General features: G+C 41.4%; 1 protein-coding gene across 1 annotated transcript; it reads left to right on the top strand.

The window, feature by feature from the left end:
* Positions 1-11742: 11742 nt before the first annotated feature.
* On the top strand, positions 11743-13786 carry LOC125003544 (protein NLRC3-like). The gene is made up of 2 exons (XM_047577534.1): positions 11743-11803; positions 11973-13786. The coding sequence occupies exons 1-2, from the start codon at positions 11743-11745 to the stop codon at positions 13784-13786; spliced, it is 1875 nt and encodes a 624-aa protein (XP_047433490.1).
* Positions 13787-14336: the final 550 nt, after the last annotated feature.

The raw sequence follows: 14336 nt of genomic DNA, 5'->3' as shown, positions 1-14336 counted from the left end.
TTGTATGAAAGGTGCTATATAAATAAAGTTGATTTGATTTGATTTGATTTTATTTTTGAGGAAAAGGTGTTCAGACTCACAAAGAAGCTTTGATCAGAGAGATATGAAATGAACCAATTAAGAACAGAACCAGAGAGTCTGACCATGTGCCTTAGTCTGTGTATTAAAATGCGATGGTCTACTGTATCGAAGGCGGCGGTTGGATCCAGCAGAACCAAGACTGTGAGTTTATGGTTTTCTAAATGACACCTGGGTCATCTGCATTCTGTTTGTTTGTTTGTTTTTTTCTCAACCAAGTATCCAACCAGGGAAAAACTCTCCAGTGTTTTTCAGGTTAAATCAAAGCATCGACATTTAAAATCTGTTGAGTTCAAAGACTTGGGATGGGCAAACATCAAATAGATTTTGTTCTAATTATTTCTTCAGTGCTGTTGTCTGCACTGTAGGCCCAGCTTTCATCAACCATGGCAGATTCCTTCATTAAACCAAGAACCAGGTTACAGGAATACAACGATAACATTGGGGTTGATGTTGAACGAAAAAGTTGACTCCACTACTGTACCATGACTCTTTAAGCATCATGTGGACTTGTCACTGACCACGTGATAATAGTAACATGGATGCCTCCATGAAAACAGGTGAAGAGTCCAATGGGACATTAGTTCATCAAGTGTCTATACTTGTGTAAATGCTACAGTAAAGATGAAGCCCATATTACTGTAACACGTCAGTCCTGAAATCCAACTAAAACACTACTGCACAAACGACATGCTAAGGCTAAAGCTAGGGTTAGTTTTAGGAATATACCCTTTAGTTTGTTTATGATATTAAGTATTGTTTGAGTTAATATGGGTATTGAACCATGCTTTTATTTTGAAGCGCACTGGGTGAGTTTACATGTATGTGTAGGCAGACACAGGTGAGCCAGGCGTCTGGGAGGGCAGATGTTTTTTTTACCAGGGCAAGAGAGGCAGCAAAGGGCCATTGTTCTTTATTTGTTTGTTTGTTTGCTAATGAAGAATAACCCAAAGAAATTTAATTTCTTTTTGCCTGGACAATGGACTCTGTTTATCCTGCGTAAATTCACTCCCTGGGTGTCTCAGTGGTCGTTTGATTTGATCCAGTTTTATTATAGTTTTGATATTTTTGAGTTTTTTGATTTGATATTGACAAATAGCCACTACAACATTGTTCTATGTGGATGTTGCAGATCTAATGCAGGAGCATGAATGTAGCTTCAGAGTGGTTCCCTCAGCCCAGATAGAAGAACTGTTTAAACCAGGTCATCAGGATCATAATTAAAGATGAACATGATGACTGGGATTTAACGATGGCTCATGTTTGGACACATCCCATGATGCACTGAGCACCCATCCTCTACTTTCTTCTCTCTTACACCAAACACCAGGTTTGACGAATTCAATCTAAAATGACTTTAAATAAATACGTACATATGATCACTTAAATATGATGATAAATCCATTTCGTTTCACTTCATAGAGTCAGGTAGAGTGAGCCCCTTCAGTGCGTCCTTATATACAATCTATTCCACTCTTTAATATTCATTTAATTAACTAGGAATTAAACCATGTTTATCAGGGCTTGAAATTTCAACCATTTTAGTCACATATGTAAACTGTACGACTTCAAAATATTTGAGAGCAAACAATTATTGTGTTGTGAGTGAAAGTCGTGCCTCTATGTTAAGCAGTTGTTAATAGTTACTGTTGGAACTTGTGTTTATTGTTGCAACGTGTTAAAGATCAGACTGAAATAATAACAATTAATAAATTCTCCGCCTGGGCGGAGGGCGGAGGGCGAACATGATGACTGGACGTATCTGACCTTTAATTAAAAGAATAAATAGTGACCACATTGATAGTTAAAGGTCGACTACACGAATTATCCTAATTATTTATTGCACCTCACTGGGTAAAAGTCAAGCTACAACTGTACATTGCACTGTTTAGTTATTTACTATATTTTTCTGAATGTCTTTTATGTATCTGTTTGTATTTTATTCCTTTACATTTTGTTCATGTAGATTTTTATTCTGTATATTAAATATGAGGCAAACGTTTGTCTGATTTTTGTATTTGTCATCACAAACAGTGAAACTGTCAATAAAGAAATCTTGCATCTTGTAGGTTAGTTGGGATCATGGAGGCAGGAGGAAGCAGCAGCAGCTTGGTCTTGGTCTTGATGTTGATGTTGGTCTGGCTGCAGGGGTAGCTGTTGATCCAGCACTACATCCTCAACACACTCTCACCCCGACTGAGAATAAACTTCAGCGCTCTCTCTGAGTTCACATCCTTTCAGAGCTCCATGGTGTTCAGGACTGAAACAGACGGATGATTTAATCCAAGTTGCTCTGTTGCATCACTGGAGATCATCCTGGATCTCAACAAGTTTATGTAACACTTTTTATCATTGGTATCAGATGGACTCCAGCAATATAAACCTCCTGACAATGATTCATGGTTAAAAAAAATAAATCCTGAGTTTATGTGTCAGGTTCTTTGTTTGTTTGTTGACTACCTAAATAGCTTTTTAAATACAACACATCTCCTACCCACATATCCATCCACAATACCTGTTATATAGAGACTATAGAGAAACATACAGATGACCATAAAAAGAGTTTAAGTGTCTTTATATAAAGTCTAAGTAAATATTCCTGATATGTAAAACTGTTGGTATGAAAAACTATTATCAAGAATAATAACATGTGTAATGTTTGGGTCCAGTGTCTTCATTAAATTAAGAAAAATATGAAGCAAACAAACACGTTAATGAGATATTTAGAGAAGTTAAACACTGAATTCGGTCAAATTGACCCCAAAGATAAATAGTAGGAGGGTTCATATGACTAAACACTTACACAACTAAACTACAAAAGGTGTCCACAGAGGAAATCAAATGAAAACTGGGGACATTTTATTGGAGACAAAGCTGAATTCATCATAACATACACCGTAAAACTTATAAAAGCATATGATCCTCTGGTGGCGCCGTGCTCCACCGGCTGCAGAGTAGAGAGTTCAGTTTCCTGACAGCTTGGTGGATGAAGCTGTCCCTCAGTCTGCTAGTCCTGGTCCTGGTCCTCAGACTCCACAGTCTCCTCCCTGATGGCAGCAGACTGAGGAACCTGTGTGTTGGGTACGTGGCATCACCAGCAGTGCAGAGGGCTTTGTGCACGAGCCGTGTGTTGTAAATGTCCTGGAGGGATGGGAGAGAGGCACTGATTATCCTTTCAGCTGCTCTCACTGTGCTCTGGAGGGTCTTAGACCAGAATGTGGTGCAGGCTCCGTACCAAGCAAGGATGCAGCTGGTCAGGATGCTCTCCATAGAGCCTCTGTAGAAGGTGCATGTGATGGGGGCTGGGGCTCTGGCTTTGCTCAGCTTGCAGAGGAAGTAGAGGAGCTGTTGAGCCTTCTTGGCCAGTGATGCTGTGTTGGTGTCCCAGGAGAGGTCCTCTGTGACGTGGACACCAAGGAACTTGTAGCTGCTCAACATCTCCACAGCAGATGAGGAGGTTGTGCATCGCTGTGCAGTCGTGGGTCAGCAGGGTTTGCATCAGGGTTCTCCCTGTGTCTGTGTGGGTTCTCTCCAGGTTCTTCGGTTTCCTCCCACCTCCAAAGACATGCTTGATAGGCTGATGGGTGACTCTAAATTGACCCGAGGTGTGAGTTTGAGTGTGAATGGTTGTTTGTCTGTATGTTAGCCCAGCGATAGACTGGAGACCTGTCCAAGGTGGACCACACCTCTCACCCAATGACACCTGGGATAGACTCCAGCAACCCCCACGACCCTAGTGAGGATAAGAGGTAGTAGGAGATGAGAAGAGATTAATTACTCTTCCTATTCCTCTGTATGAGAATGAAACAAGCCTGAGCAAATCACATTAAAAAAAATAAAATAAAATAAAATAAAATAAAATAAAAATGTAAAATAAATCAGACTTTGGTCTCCAGGTTAGAACTTGAATTTTGACCAGACACACACACACACACACCAGTGTGTTGACATGATCTACGTGGATATACCTGTGATGGGCTCTGTGATGTATTTTCACTATGTCCCTGGATGTTGCCTGTCTCTCTGAATTTAACGGCTTCCATCATAGAGGTCTGTCTCAGCTGTGTGGACATTTCCCTTCACTCCCCCTCTCTCACGTTTTACAGATTCAGCGACGTCAAAGTGTTGATATTTCTAGTGAACTCGGACTTAGTATCGATATTTCGATGTGAAGATCGATTCTAAAAGACACGAGTCGTGATTAGAAGGATCGATATTTCTGGGTCGATACTCACATCCCTCGTTCCTCGTTTCAGTTTAGTTTCACTTTCACCAGGATCGTGTCGCGGGTGATTTTCTCTCCGTATCAACCTCCGTCTGAAGGTAATGAAGCAGTTTTGAATGTTTTCTTGGTGAACATCAGCTGTCAGCAGCTCAGCTCCAACAGAAGCAGCAGAAATCTACTGAACTTGACGTTAAACTGAGTCAGAGCTGAAAGGTTAGACTCTGGATGAGGACTAGTATGAAACTGATCCCACACTTTCTAGAGATCACCTGTGATCACCTGTCTGTTTGAGTCCTTGGTTCATAGAAATGATTTTAGCTGATTTTCTTTTCTTTTGAAATTATTGTTATTATTATTATTATTATTATTATTATTATTATTAGGCCTCAGTCCGTTTGTTGGGGTCTTTTCTCTGCATGAAAGATAAAAACAGAAGATTGTAATAAATCTCAGCTTAAACCATTCTAACAGATAGACCTTCAGTCTAAACATGAAGTGGTAAATGATGGAAGATATTTAGTTGAACAGTCTGAATTACAATGGATCAAATCATCAGAATATTACTGGATATAATATGGATTTGATTCCATTTGAGTTGTTGGTTTTTCTCTCTGGGTTCTCTCATGTTGAATGAGTATAAATTAACTCTCTCTGTCTTTTATTCTGTCTCTTAACCGCTATAGATGTGACGTTGTTCCTTTGTCCAGATATGAACCTTAGACCTATATGTGTGGAAAGAAGCTCATTAGAGATGTGAAACGTAACCAGTTAGTGTGGAAGCAGCCAGTTGAATGAATGAATTGAAGCTGTTCCACTGGGTTCATAATTGTAAATCTGAGCCTCACCACACGTCACTGATCCAGTTTCAAAATCTCCAGGATCTGAAGACTGCTTCACATTTCACATTTGACTCTAGAACATTATGCAGTCACTGTAATCCCTTCATTACATGTAGTATGTTGGTCTGGAACTGACCACCTGTGTAGAGTTTCTCACTGAGTTTCAGACAGTACACACTGAAGCTAATAAATGTTGAGCAAATCAAACAGAAATCACGACAACACAGAAAATAGAGACATGTGATCAAGGAAATGCTCTCCTACAAATGAATGAATGAATGAATGAATGAACGCCCGTCATTGACATTACTGTGGAAACAACAAAAACTAGACCCATCAGTGCTAAATACAAACTACAAACTATTAAAAAAAGTTTTTAAAAGTAGCTATAAAAGTGAAAAAAAAAGAAAGCAGCTATAAATGTAATTTCGACAAAGTTGAATAAATACAACACACTCTCCTCCAACATACTATCATAGTTTAATGTCAGGTCAGAATTGCACATGTCCCATCATTGCAGGTTGTTGCAGATCTAATGCGGGAGCATGAATGTAACTTCAGAGTGTTTCCCTCAGCCCAGATAACAGGATCAAAACTGTTAATATTTGTGAGCAATATAATATTTTTGCTGTAAATATACCCCCAGGCATGATGTGTTATTTTATTTTTATTTAGTGATGTAGTCAAGTCAACTTTATTGTCAATTCCTCAAAGGCCTACAGTGCAGCAACTATACAAAAAAAAAAGAAAGAAGAAAATGTAAACAAGAAATGTGCAAATGTTGGGAATATATAAAAATATAAAAGAGAAAAAATAAAATATGTCCAAAATGGAATTGTATTGTGATTTACATACTCTGTATTTGATACATGTGATATTTAAGCTCTTGGGGGGAAAGAAAACAAAAACAAAGCTTGAATATGCAGTAAATAAGATCAATTAAGATGATGCCCCCAAAAAACACAAATCTGGACACCATAAAAGACTTGAGGGGGAGGCCAGGAGTAGGAGCAGCAGAGCAAAGACCCAGGACATCAGAGTCTAGCTGTCATCAGGTGAGAGGTCAGCTACACTCTGGATCAGTCTCAACTTCATTGTAGAGCAACGATTCCTGGTGTAGCTAACTGAACGTTACTAATTTGGAGGTTATCTGCAGCGGTCTGTATGTTTCACACATCATCTCTGTGGACAATGCCCCAGTAAAGCATAAACACCCACTCGGTTACAAGGCTGCACTGAATTATATTACAACACATTCAAGATCTACTCAGTAATTATGAGCATCAGGTGAGAGTCAATTACTTAATCATGTTGTGTTCAAATCTAATCTTGTTAAACTGTTGTTATGGGTGGGACATTTGAATATCATAAATACAGTAGAAAATAAAATAGACAATTTAGTATTTTCTCAGTCAGTTTACACAGTCTTTGAGACAGTTTTAATATATTCTTGTCTAATAAGGGTCAAAAAAAAATCGCTGCGCAAGGCAGAAAATACAAGAGTCAAAAGAAACAGGACATGGCATAGAACATGGCATGAAAAAAAATAAGGAACAATACAAGGAACATGACGAGGAGACATGGCCAGGAACAAAGGGAAGGCAGGGCAATATATATATACACAAAAGGGCTCAGGGATGACAAGACACAGGTGAAACGCATGTGGAAAATCCCAGCAGGTGAGACCAATAAGCAATCAAGAGACACACAAGGAACACAGACAGGAAATCCAGAACTTAACAAAATAAAACAGGAAACACAACATGACACAGACAGACATGAGAAAACCACAAGGAGACACGACAGACAGGAAACTAAGAAACTTGGCAAAATGAAACAGCAAACACAAAAAATGATTCACAAAATAAAAGACAAACATAAACCATGACACATTGCTCAAAAGAACTTGCCCTCCACATACAGTGGCAAAGTGTCTGCCTAGAGTTGTGGTACTGAGACACCATTTAGATGTTGTGTATTCCAAGAGTAGGTTGGTTCTTCATCAGTTTTTCCATAATACATGATATTTAATGTTTATAAAATGAAATATATGATGGACCAATAAACCTTTATGCTCTGCTGCTTCATCTGAGACACAGCAACAGACACTGACCCCCTCCAGTTATAGATACTAAAGCATGTAACACAACTAATAATACATAATTTACATAATTATACTCTGACTCATTGTTGAGTGGTTAATACTAAAAACTAAAAAATGAAAAAGGAAAAATGAAGAAAAACATCACAATACACAGTTATAAAAAAAAATAAAAAATAGATGGAAAATCCTGCGCTGGGGGGGCCCAAGCCCACATTCTTTCAGGGCCCCCAGAATTCCCAGCTACGGCCCTGGCCTGCAGGTAGTTTCCTGGTTCCATTTTAATTAAAGATTCACCAGGATCGTGACACAGGTGTTTTTCTCTCTGTGTCAACCTCCGTCTGAAGGTAATGAAGCAGTTTTGAATGTTTTCTTGGTGAACATCAGCTGTCAGCAGCTCAGCTCCAACAGAAGCAGCAGAAATCTACTGAACTTGACGTTAAACTGAGTCAGAGCTGAAAGGTTAGAGTCTGGATGAGGCCAAGTATGAAACTGATCCCACATTTTCTATTGATCACCTGTGATCACCTGTCTGTTTGAGTCCTTGGTTCATAGAAATGATTTCAGCTGATTTGCTTTCATTTTGAAACTGTCTCTAGAAGTAACTAAGTAATTTTATTCCAGTACTGTCAGATCAGCTTCTTTCTACAGTTCAGGGACATGGGGTCATTGTCGTCTTTGTGCAGTCACTTTAATCCCTTCATTACATGATGACATTAAGGTCCATTAAAGAAGTGAAAGTAGAAACTTTAACCCTTCTCAGCTCAATGATCAGATTAGAAACGTTTCCAGATAGAAATGATTCATAAATGAACGTTTCTGCTCTTTAAATGACATTTTTAAGGAAATTTTTCTGGAAACAGAAACAACATTTTCCAGTTTCCTCTTTAATTAGTTCCTGTTCCTGTTCATTTAAAAAAGACGCTTATTAGTGACGTCTGTTAAATGTTAGTTTGAACTGAATTTGATTTGATTTGTTTGAACTTATTTGATTCCCACTGACTCAGAGCAGAATAATTGAGCAGCAGATGTTCAGATCAGAGTCCAGGTTCACTCTGATCTTTACCAGCAACAAGTTCATAATAATGATATATTAATTATGACACAAACTCAAATCTACTGGATCCTGTAAAATTTGCTCTTATTGTGAAAATCTGTCTCCTCCCTCCTTCCTGTCCTCCTCCATCACAGGTGCAGCCCTGACTGGTTGAGGAAGCATCTCACCTGAGTCCAGGTGTGGAGTGGAGACTCTTCTTCTTCTTCAGCTCTTTGAATAAACGCTGAGTCTGGTTTGTCTTAGGGTTAGGGTTCACTAACTGTTTCTGTCTGTCATGTTTGGAGAAGATGTTCACTACAGAGTTTGGATCACAGCAGCTTTAACTGACAGAATCAGAGCCAATCAGTGGAGGATCAGCTGATGTTTTTACAGCACAAATGATTCCAGTGAATGTTCAGATGAATGATTTATGTTTCCTCTGCACATGAAGACAGAAAGTTGATGTGGATTCAGCAGCATGGACCAGAGGGAGGACAAAGAGGAGGGAGTCAGACATTTGCAGGACGGGTTGACTGGTATCAGTCATTCATCTGATCCCAGCTGTGTTTCCCTCAGGAGTGATCAGTCACATGAACGCTGGATTCATTTTAAAGGCCATCAACCCTCTGCTCCTGAGAGGTAAAATGTTTCCTCCATGTTTCTGGTTAATATTTAAACTGTTATTCACCAGTCACCAATCACCACTATGATTTGGTACCAAATCCTTAGACCCGGCTAATGTGTTTGGTACAGTTCCTCACAGTTTGTTTTGGGAAGCTTTTGATTTTTTTCCAGGCAGTATCAAAGGCCTAGTCAAAGCATAATTCGCAGATATACGGCTCTGCTTTACCACAGCAGAGTATACAGCATGGCAGCAGCTGGAGGTAGGCATCACGGCAGGGTGTACAATCTCATCATCAAAATGGGTGGTGGGTGGAGAAAAGCTGCATGGAGGGCTTCGTCTCCCCCAATTAGGGCCTACATGGATAACATGACGACTGTGACATCTACTGCTCCATGTACTAGCAGACTGCTGTATAAGCTAAACAGCAACTTTCAGTGGGTTAGGATGAAGGTGAAGCCGAGTAAGTCTAGGAGTATCTCAGTTGTTAAAGGAAAGGTAGTAGATAAGAAATTTGTTATAAATGTGGAGGTGATTCCCACAGCGCTAGAGAAGCCAGTGAAGAGTCTGGGAAGGTGGTACGACGCACGTCTCAGCGATGTAGCACAGTTTTAGGGACTGAGACGAAAAATGATTCAAGGCATTTCAAGCATAGCCCAGTCAGGGCTCCCAGATTATGGTGCTTGCAATTTGGGTTATTGCCCCGACTAATGTGGCTACTGACAGTGTATGAGGTCCCTCTGACAAAGGTTGAAATGATTAACTCATCAATTAGGAGCTGGCTTGGTGTCCCACGCTGCTTAAGCGGTGCAGCCTTGTATGGGAAAGGTACACTGGAGCTCCCAGTAACTAGTCTAACAGAGGAGTTTAAGTGTGCTAAGGTTAGACTGGAGATGACTCTTAGACAGTCAAAAGATCCAGTAGTCAGGCGGACAGCCCCCACGGTCAAAACAGGGAGGAAGTGGAATCGAAGAGACGCAGTTCAGGAGGTGCAGGCTTCCCTCAGACTCAGGGATATCATGGGGCATGTGCAGCAAGGGCACACAACCTCTGTGGAGCAAGGCGTCTGCGGCGGAAAAGAGGAAGATGGTAGTGGAGAAAATTCATAGGCAAGAGGAAGCAATGAGATGCACGAAGGCAGTGTCGCAGGCTAAGCAAGGACATTGGGTGAACTGGGAGAGTGTAGAGAAAAGGAAGGTGTCGTGGAGAGAGCTGTGGAGCATAGGATTAGATTTATGATTGGGGCAATTTGTGATGTGCTGCCATCTCCCCAAAACCTAAACCAGTGGCTAGGGGAGGATGCTGCCTGCCCACTTTGTTCTTGTGTATGTACACTCAGCCATATTTTGTCAGGTTGTAGGGTAAGTCTCTCCCAAGGGAGATACACCTGGCACCACAACCAGGTTCTGAAATGCTTAGCAGCTACAATTGAGGAAAAACAGATGGAAGTAAATTCCTCAGCTGTTAGAAAGGAGAATAAGCATATTATGTTTGTTCAGGAAGCCAGACCAACAAGACTCAGGCATAATGTAGGGCAGCTAAGTGTGGGCGGAGCCTGGGAGCTGAGGACCGACCTGAGCATTCCACAACTGATAGCCGTGATCCTCAAAAGACCAGACGTGCTGTTGTGGTCTGAGAAAATAAGGATAGTGTATTTTGCAGTCAGTATGGTGAAAACCAACTTTCCTCTTCCATATAGTTGCAGTAGAATTAATAAATTAGTCTTTTTCCCCACATCTTTTCCAAAAGGTTTACGTGATGACAAACAGGCTTGTTCATTTTTTTGTTTTCATTTAATTGTTAATGAAATGAACTTGTAATCGTTGTCCTTTTTGTAGCCACAGATATTATGGAAGAAGAACTGACCTCATACTTCTGAGAATGTAAAACATTGATGAAAACACTGTAACTTTGGTTAAAGTTGTTCATCTCATTCTTAGTCCCCTCAGCTCCATTCCCCAGAGTTTTTTCAGGACCAGGAAGATTTGGTGTCATTGACCCAATTGAGCCCGTCTTAGATCTGCCATCAAAAAACACTTTGTTCATGTTCCTGTTCTAAAACACTACAAATATTGTTAAACTGGGGCGACATTATTGACTTCTTTATGAGCCGTGGATTTTGTAGCAACATGTGACCAAGAAGAGTCTGAAAATATTTCAAGATCAGCTGAGATTTATTTGGAGTTGATCAGAGTCATTTCAAGTGATGATAGGTGTGAACTATTTAACATTTTCTTCATTACCTTTGCCTATAGAGCTACTGGGAGAAACTTTGTGTCACAACATGTAGCCAGAAGATAGAACTCAAACCAGACACACACACAAGAAACCAAAGGACTTGATGAAAAACTAACTCTTAGTTTATTAAGGACTTAGAGAAGAAAACAAAAAGAGCTGCAGAGTGTGGCAGGATAATCCAGTAAACCAAAAGCAAGACAAACTGTGTCTGTGACTGTGTGAATGTGTTGTGTGGACAGACATGATGAGAGCTAATTGTTGATGATTGGTCCACAGAGTCCACCAGCAGAGCTCAGAGGTTCTCAGTGGTCAGTCTACCCAGCAGCATCAGACACAGCTGGACTCCATCTTTCTGGTCTGTACATGTACATGGATCTGATGTTTGTCTCCATGGTTTCAGTCTGCTTGTGTCATTCATATCATCTTCTGTTCCAGCTGCTGGAGGACAACATCATCACTTTCGTGAAGAAGGAGCTGAAGAAGATCCAGAAGGTTGTGAGTCCAGATTACCCAGAATGCTCAGAGAGTCAGAGGGAGGATGCAGAGTTGTTGGAGTGTGAGGATGAAGAGCAGAGGAGGAGCAGCAGAGATTTATTAGTGAAGATGACAGTGAACTTCCTGAGGAGAATGAAGCAGGAGGAGCTGGCTGACTGTCTGCAGAGCAGTAAGAGGATTTCTCTAAACATTGAAGCTGCTGGAGAAATGAGACATTTACTAATGTCTCAAGAGATGAACCAAGATATATTCACACACTCATTCTTTAGAGCAATGACATGTTGGAATATTTACTGGAGAGTTTATTCATTCATCTTATTTGTTGTTTGTTCATTCAGGACTTGCAGCTCGTGAATCTTCAGTTTGTGGACGTAAAGTTAAATCTGGTCTGAAGGAGAAGTTCCAGTGTGTGTTTGAGGGGATTGCTAAAGCTGGAAACTCAACCCTTCTGAATGAGATCTACACAGAGCTCTACATCACAGAGGGAGGGACTGCAGAGGTCAATGATGAACATGAGGTCAGACAGATTGAAACAGCATCCAGGAAACCACACAGACCAGAAACAAGCATCAGACAAGAAGACCTCTTTAAAGCCTCACCTGGAAGACATGGACCAATCAGAAGAGTGATGACAAAGGGAGTGGCTGGCATTGGGAAAACAGTCTTAACACAGAAGTTCACTCTGGACTGGGCTGAAGACAAAGCCAACCAGGACATCCTCTTCATGTTTCCATTGACTTTCAGAGAGCTGAATGTGTTGAAAGAGAGAAAGTTCAGCTTGGTGGAACTTATTCATCACTTCTTCACTGAAACCAAAGAAGCAGGAATCTGCAGCTTTGAAGACTTCCAGGTTGTGTTCATTGTTGACGGTCTGGATGAGTGTCGACTTCCTCTGGACTTCCACAACACTGAGATCCTGACTGATGTTACAGAGTCCACCTCAGTGGATGTGCTGCTGACAAACCTCATCAGGGGGAAACTGCTTCCCTCTGCTCGCCTCTGGATAACCACACGACCTGCAGCAGCCAATCAGATCCCTCCTGAGTGTGTTGACATGGTGACAGAGGTCAGAGGGTTCACTGACCCCCAGAAGGAGGAGTACTTCAGGAAGAGGTTCAGAGATGAGGAGCAGGCCAGCAGCATCATCTCCCACATCAAGACATCACGAAGCCTCCACATCATGTGTCACATCCCAGTCTTCTGCTGGATCACTGCTACAGTTCTGGAGGATGTGTTGGAAACCAGAGAGGGAGGAGAGCTGCCCAAGACCCTGACTGAGATGTACATCCACTTCCTGGTGGTTCAGGTCAAAGTCAAGAAGGTCAAGTATGATGGAGGAGCTGAGACAGATCCACACTGGAGTCCAGAGAGCAGGAAGATGATTGAGTCTCTGGGAAAACTGGCTTTTGATCAGCTGCAGAAAGGAAACCTGATCTTCTATGAATCAGACCTGACAGAGTGTGACATCGATATCAGAGCAGCCTCAGTGTACTCAGGAGTGTTCACACAGATCTTTAAAGAGGAGAGAGGCCTGTACCAGGACAAGGTGTTCTGCTTCGTCCATCTGAGCGTTCAGGAGTTTCTGGCTGCTCTTCATGTCCATCTGACCTTCATCAACTCTGGTGTCAACTTGATGGAAGAACAAACTACGTCTCAGTTGGCTAAAGTCTTTAGAAACAAACCTAAACTAACACGTCTCCATCAAAGTGCTGTGGACAAGGCCTTACAGAGTCCAAATGGACACCTGGACTTGTTCCTCCGCTTCCTCCTGGGTCTTTCACTGCAGACCAATCAGACTCTCCTACGAGGCCTGCTGGCACAGACAGGAAGTAGATCACAGACCAATCAGGAAACAGTCCAGTACATCAAGGAGAAGATCAGTGAGAATGTGTCTGCAGAGAGAAGCATCAATCTGTTCCACTGTCTGAATGAACTGAATGATGGTTCTTTAGCCGAGGAGATCGAACAGTCCCTGAGATCAGGACGTCTCTCCACAGGTGACCTGTCTCCTGCTCAGTGGTCAGCTCTGGGTTTCATCTTACTGTCATCAGGGGAAGATCTGGATGAGTTTGACCTGAAGAAATACCCTGCTTCAGAGGAGGCTCTTCTGAGGCTGCTGCCAGTGGTCAAAGCCTCCAACAAAGCTCTGTAAGTTCATCATCAATAAATACACATCAACCTGTCAGCTGGTCACAAAGTTAAAGGATTTCTGTCATTATCTCTTTAGACTGAGTTACTGTAACCTGTCAGAGAGAAGCTGTGAAGCTCTGTCTTCAGTTCTCAGCTCCCAGTCCTCTAATCTGAAACATCTGGACCTGAGTGGAAACAACCTGAAGGATTCAGGAGTGAAGCATCTGTCCGCTGGACTGGAGAGTCCAAACATTAAACTGGAGACTCTGAGGTCAGTTTTCATTTCTTTTCTTCTCAGACTTCTGAAGAATGGAGATCCAGTTTAGATGAGTTCCCTTGTCAGGACTTTCAGATAGAAAAGGAGCTCAAAGAGTTGAAATGAAGGAGCATCATGTTCCTGAACATCAGCAGGTATCTCCTCAGTCATCGGTGGTGGGTCTGATCACAAACTAGATCAAGTCCAGTCTTCACATTTGTTGACATTAACAGAATTCTCGGTGTCACTAATCATTCTTTCTGTCCATACTGTCTGTGGACAAATCCCCTTATAGTCTGAATCCAGTCAGACCAGA

Source organism: Mugil cephalus, chromosome 2 (genome assembly GCF_022458985.1).
Source record: "Mugil cephalus isolate CIBA_MC_2020 chromosome 2, CIBA_Mcephalus_1.1, whole genome shotgun sequence".
Taxonomy (NCBI): Eukaryota; Metazoa; Chordata; class Actinopteri; order Mugiliformes; family Mugilidae; genus Mugil; species Mugil cephalus.
Note: the sequence above shows the minus strand (reverse complement) of the source record. Positions and strands in the feature narration are given on the sequence as shown.

Bases quoted from the DNA above. Each gene is read 5' to 3' on its own strand.
- LOC125003544 (XM_047577534.1), top strand. From the start codon at position 11,743: ATGACAGTGAACTTCCTGAGGAGAATGAAGCAGGAGGAGCTGGCTGAC. The intron at 11,804-11,972 runs GTAAGAGGATTT...TTGTTCATTCAG, and splicing joins GGCTGACTGTCTGCAGAGCA to GACTTGCAGCTCGTGAATCT.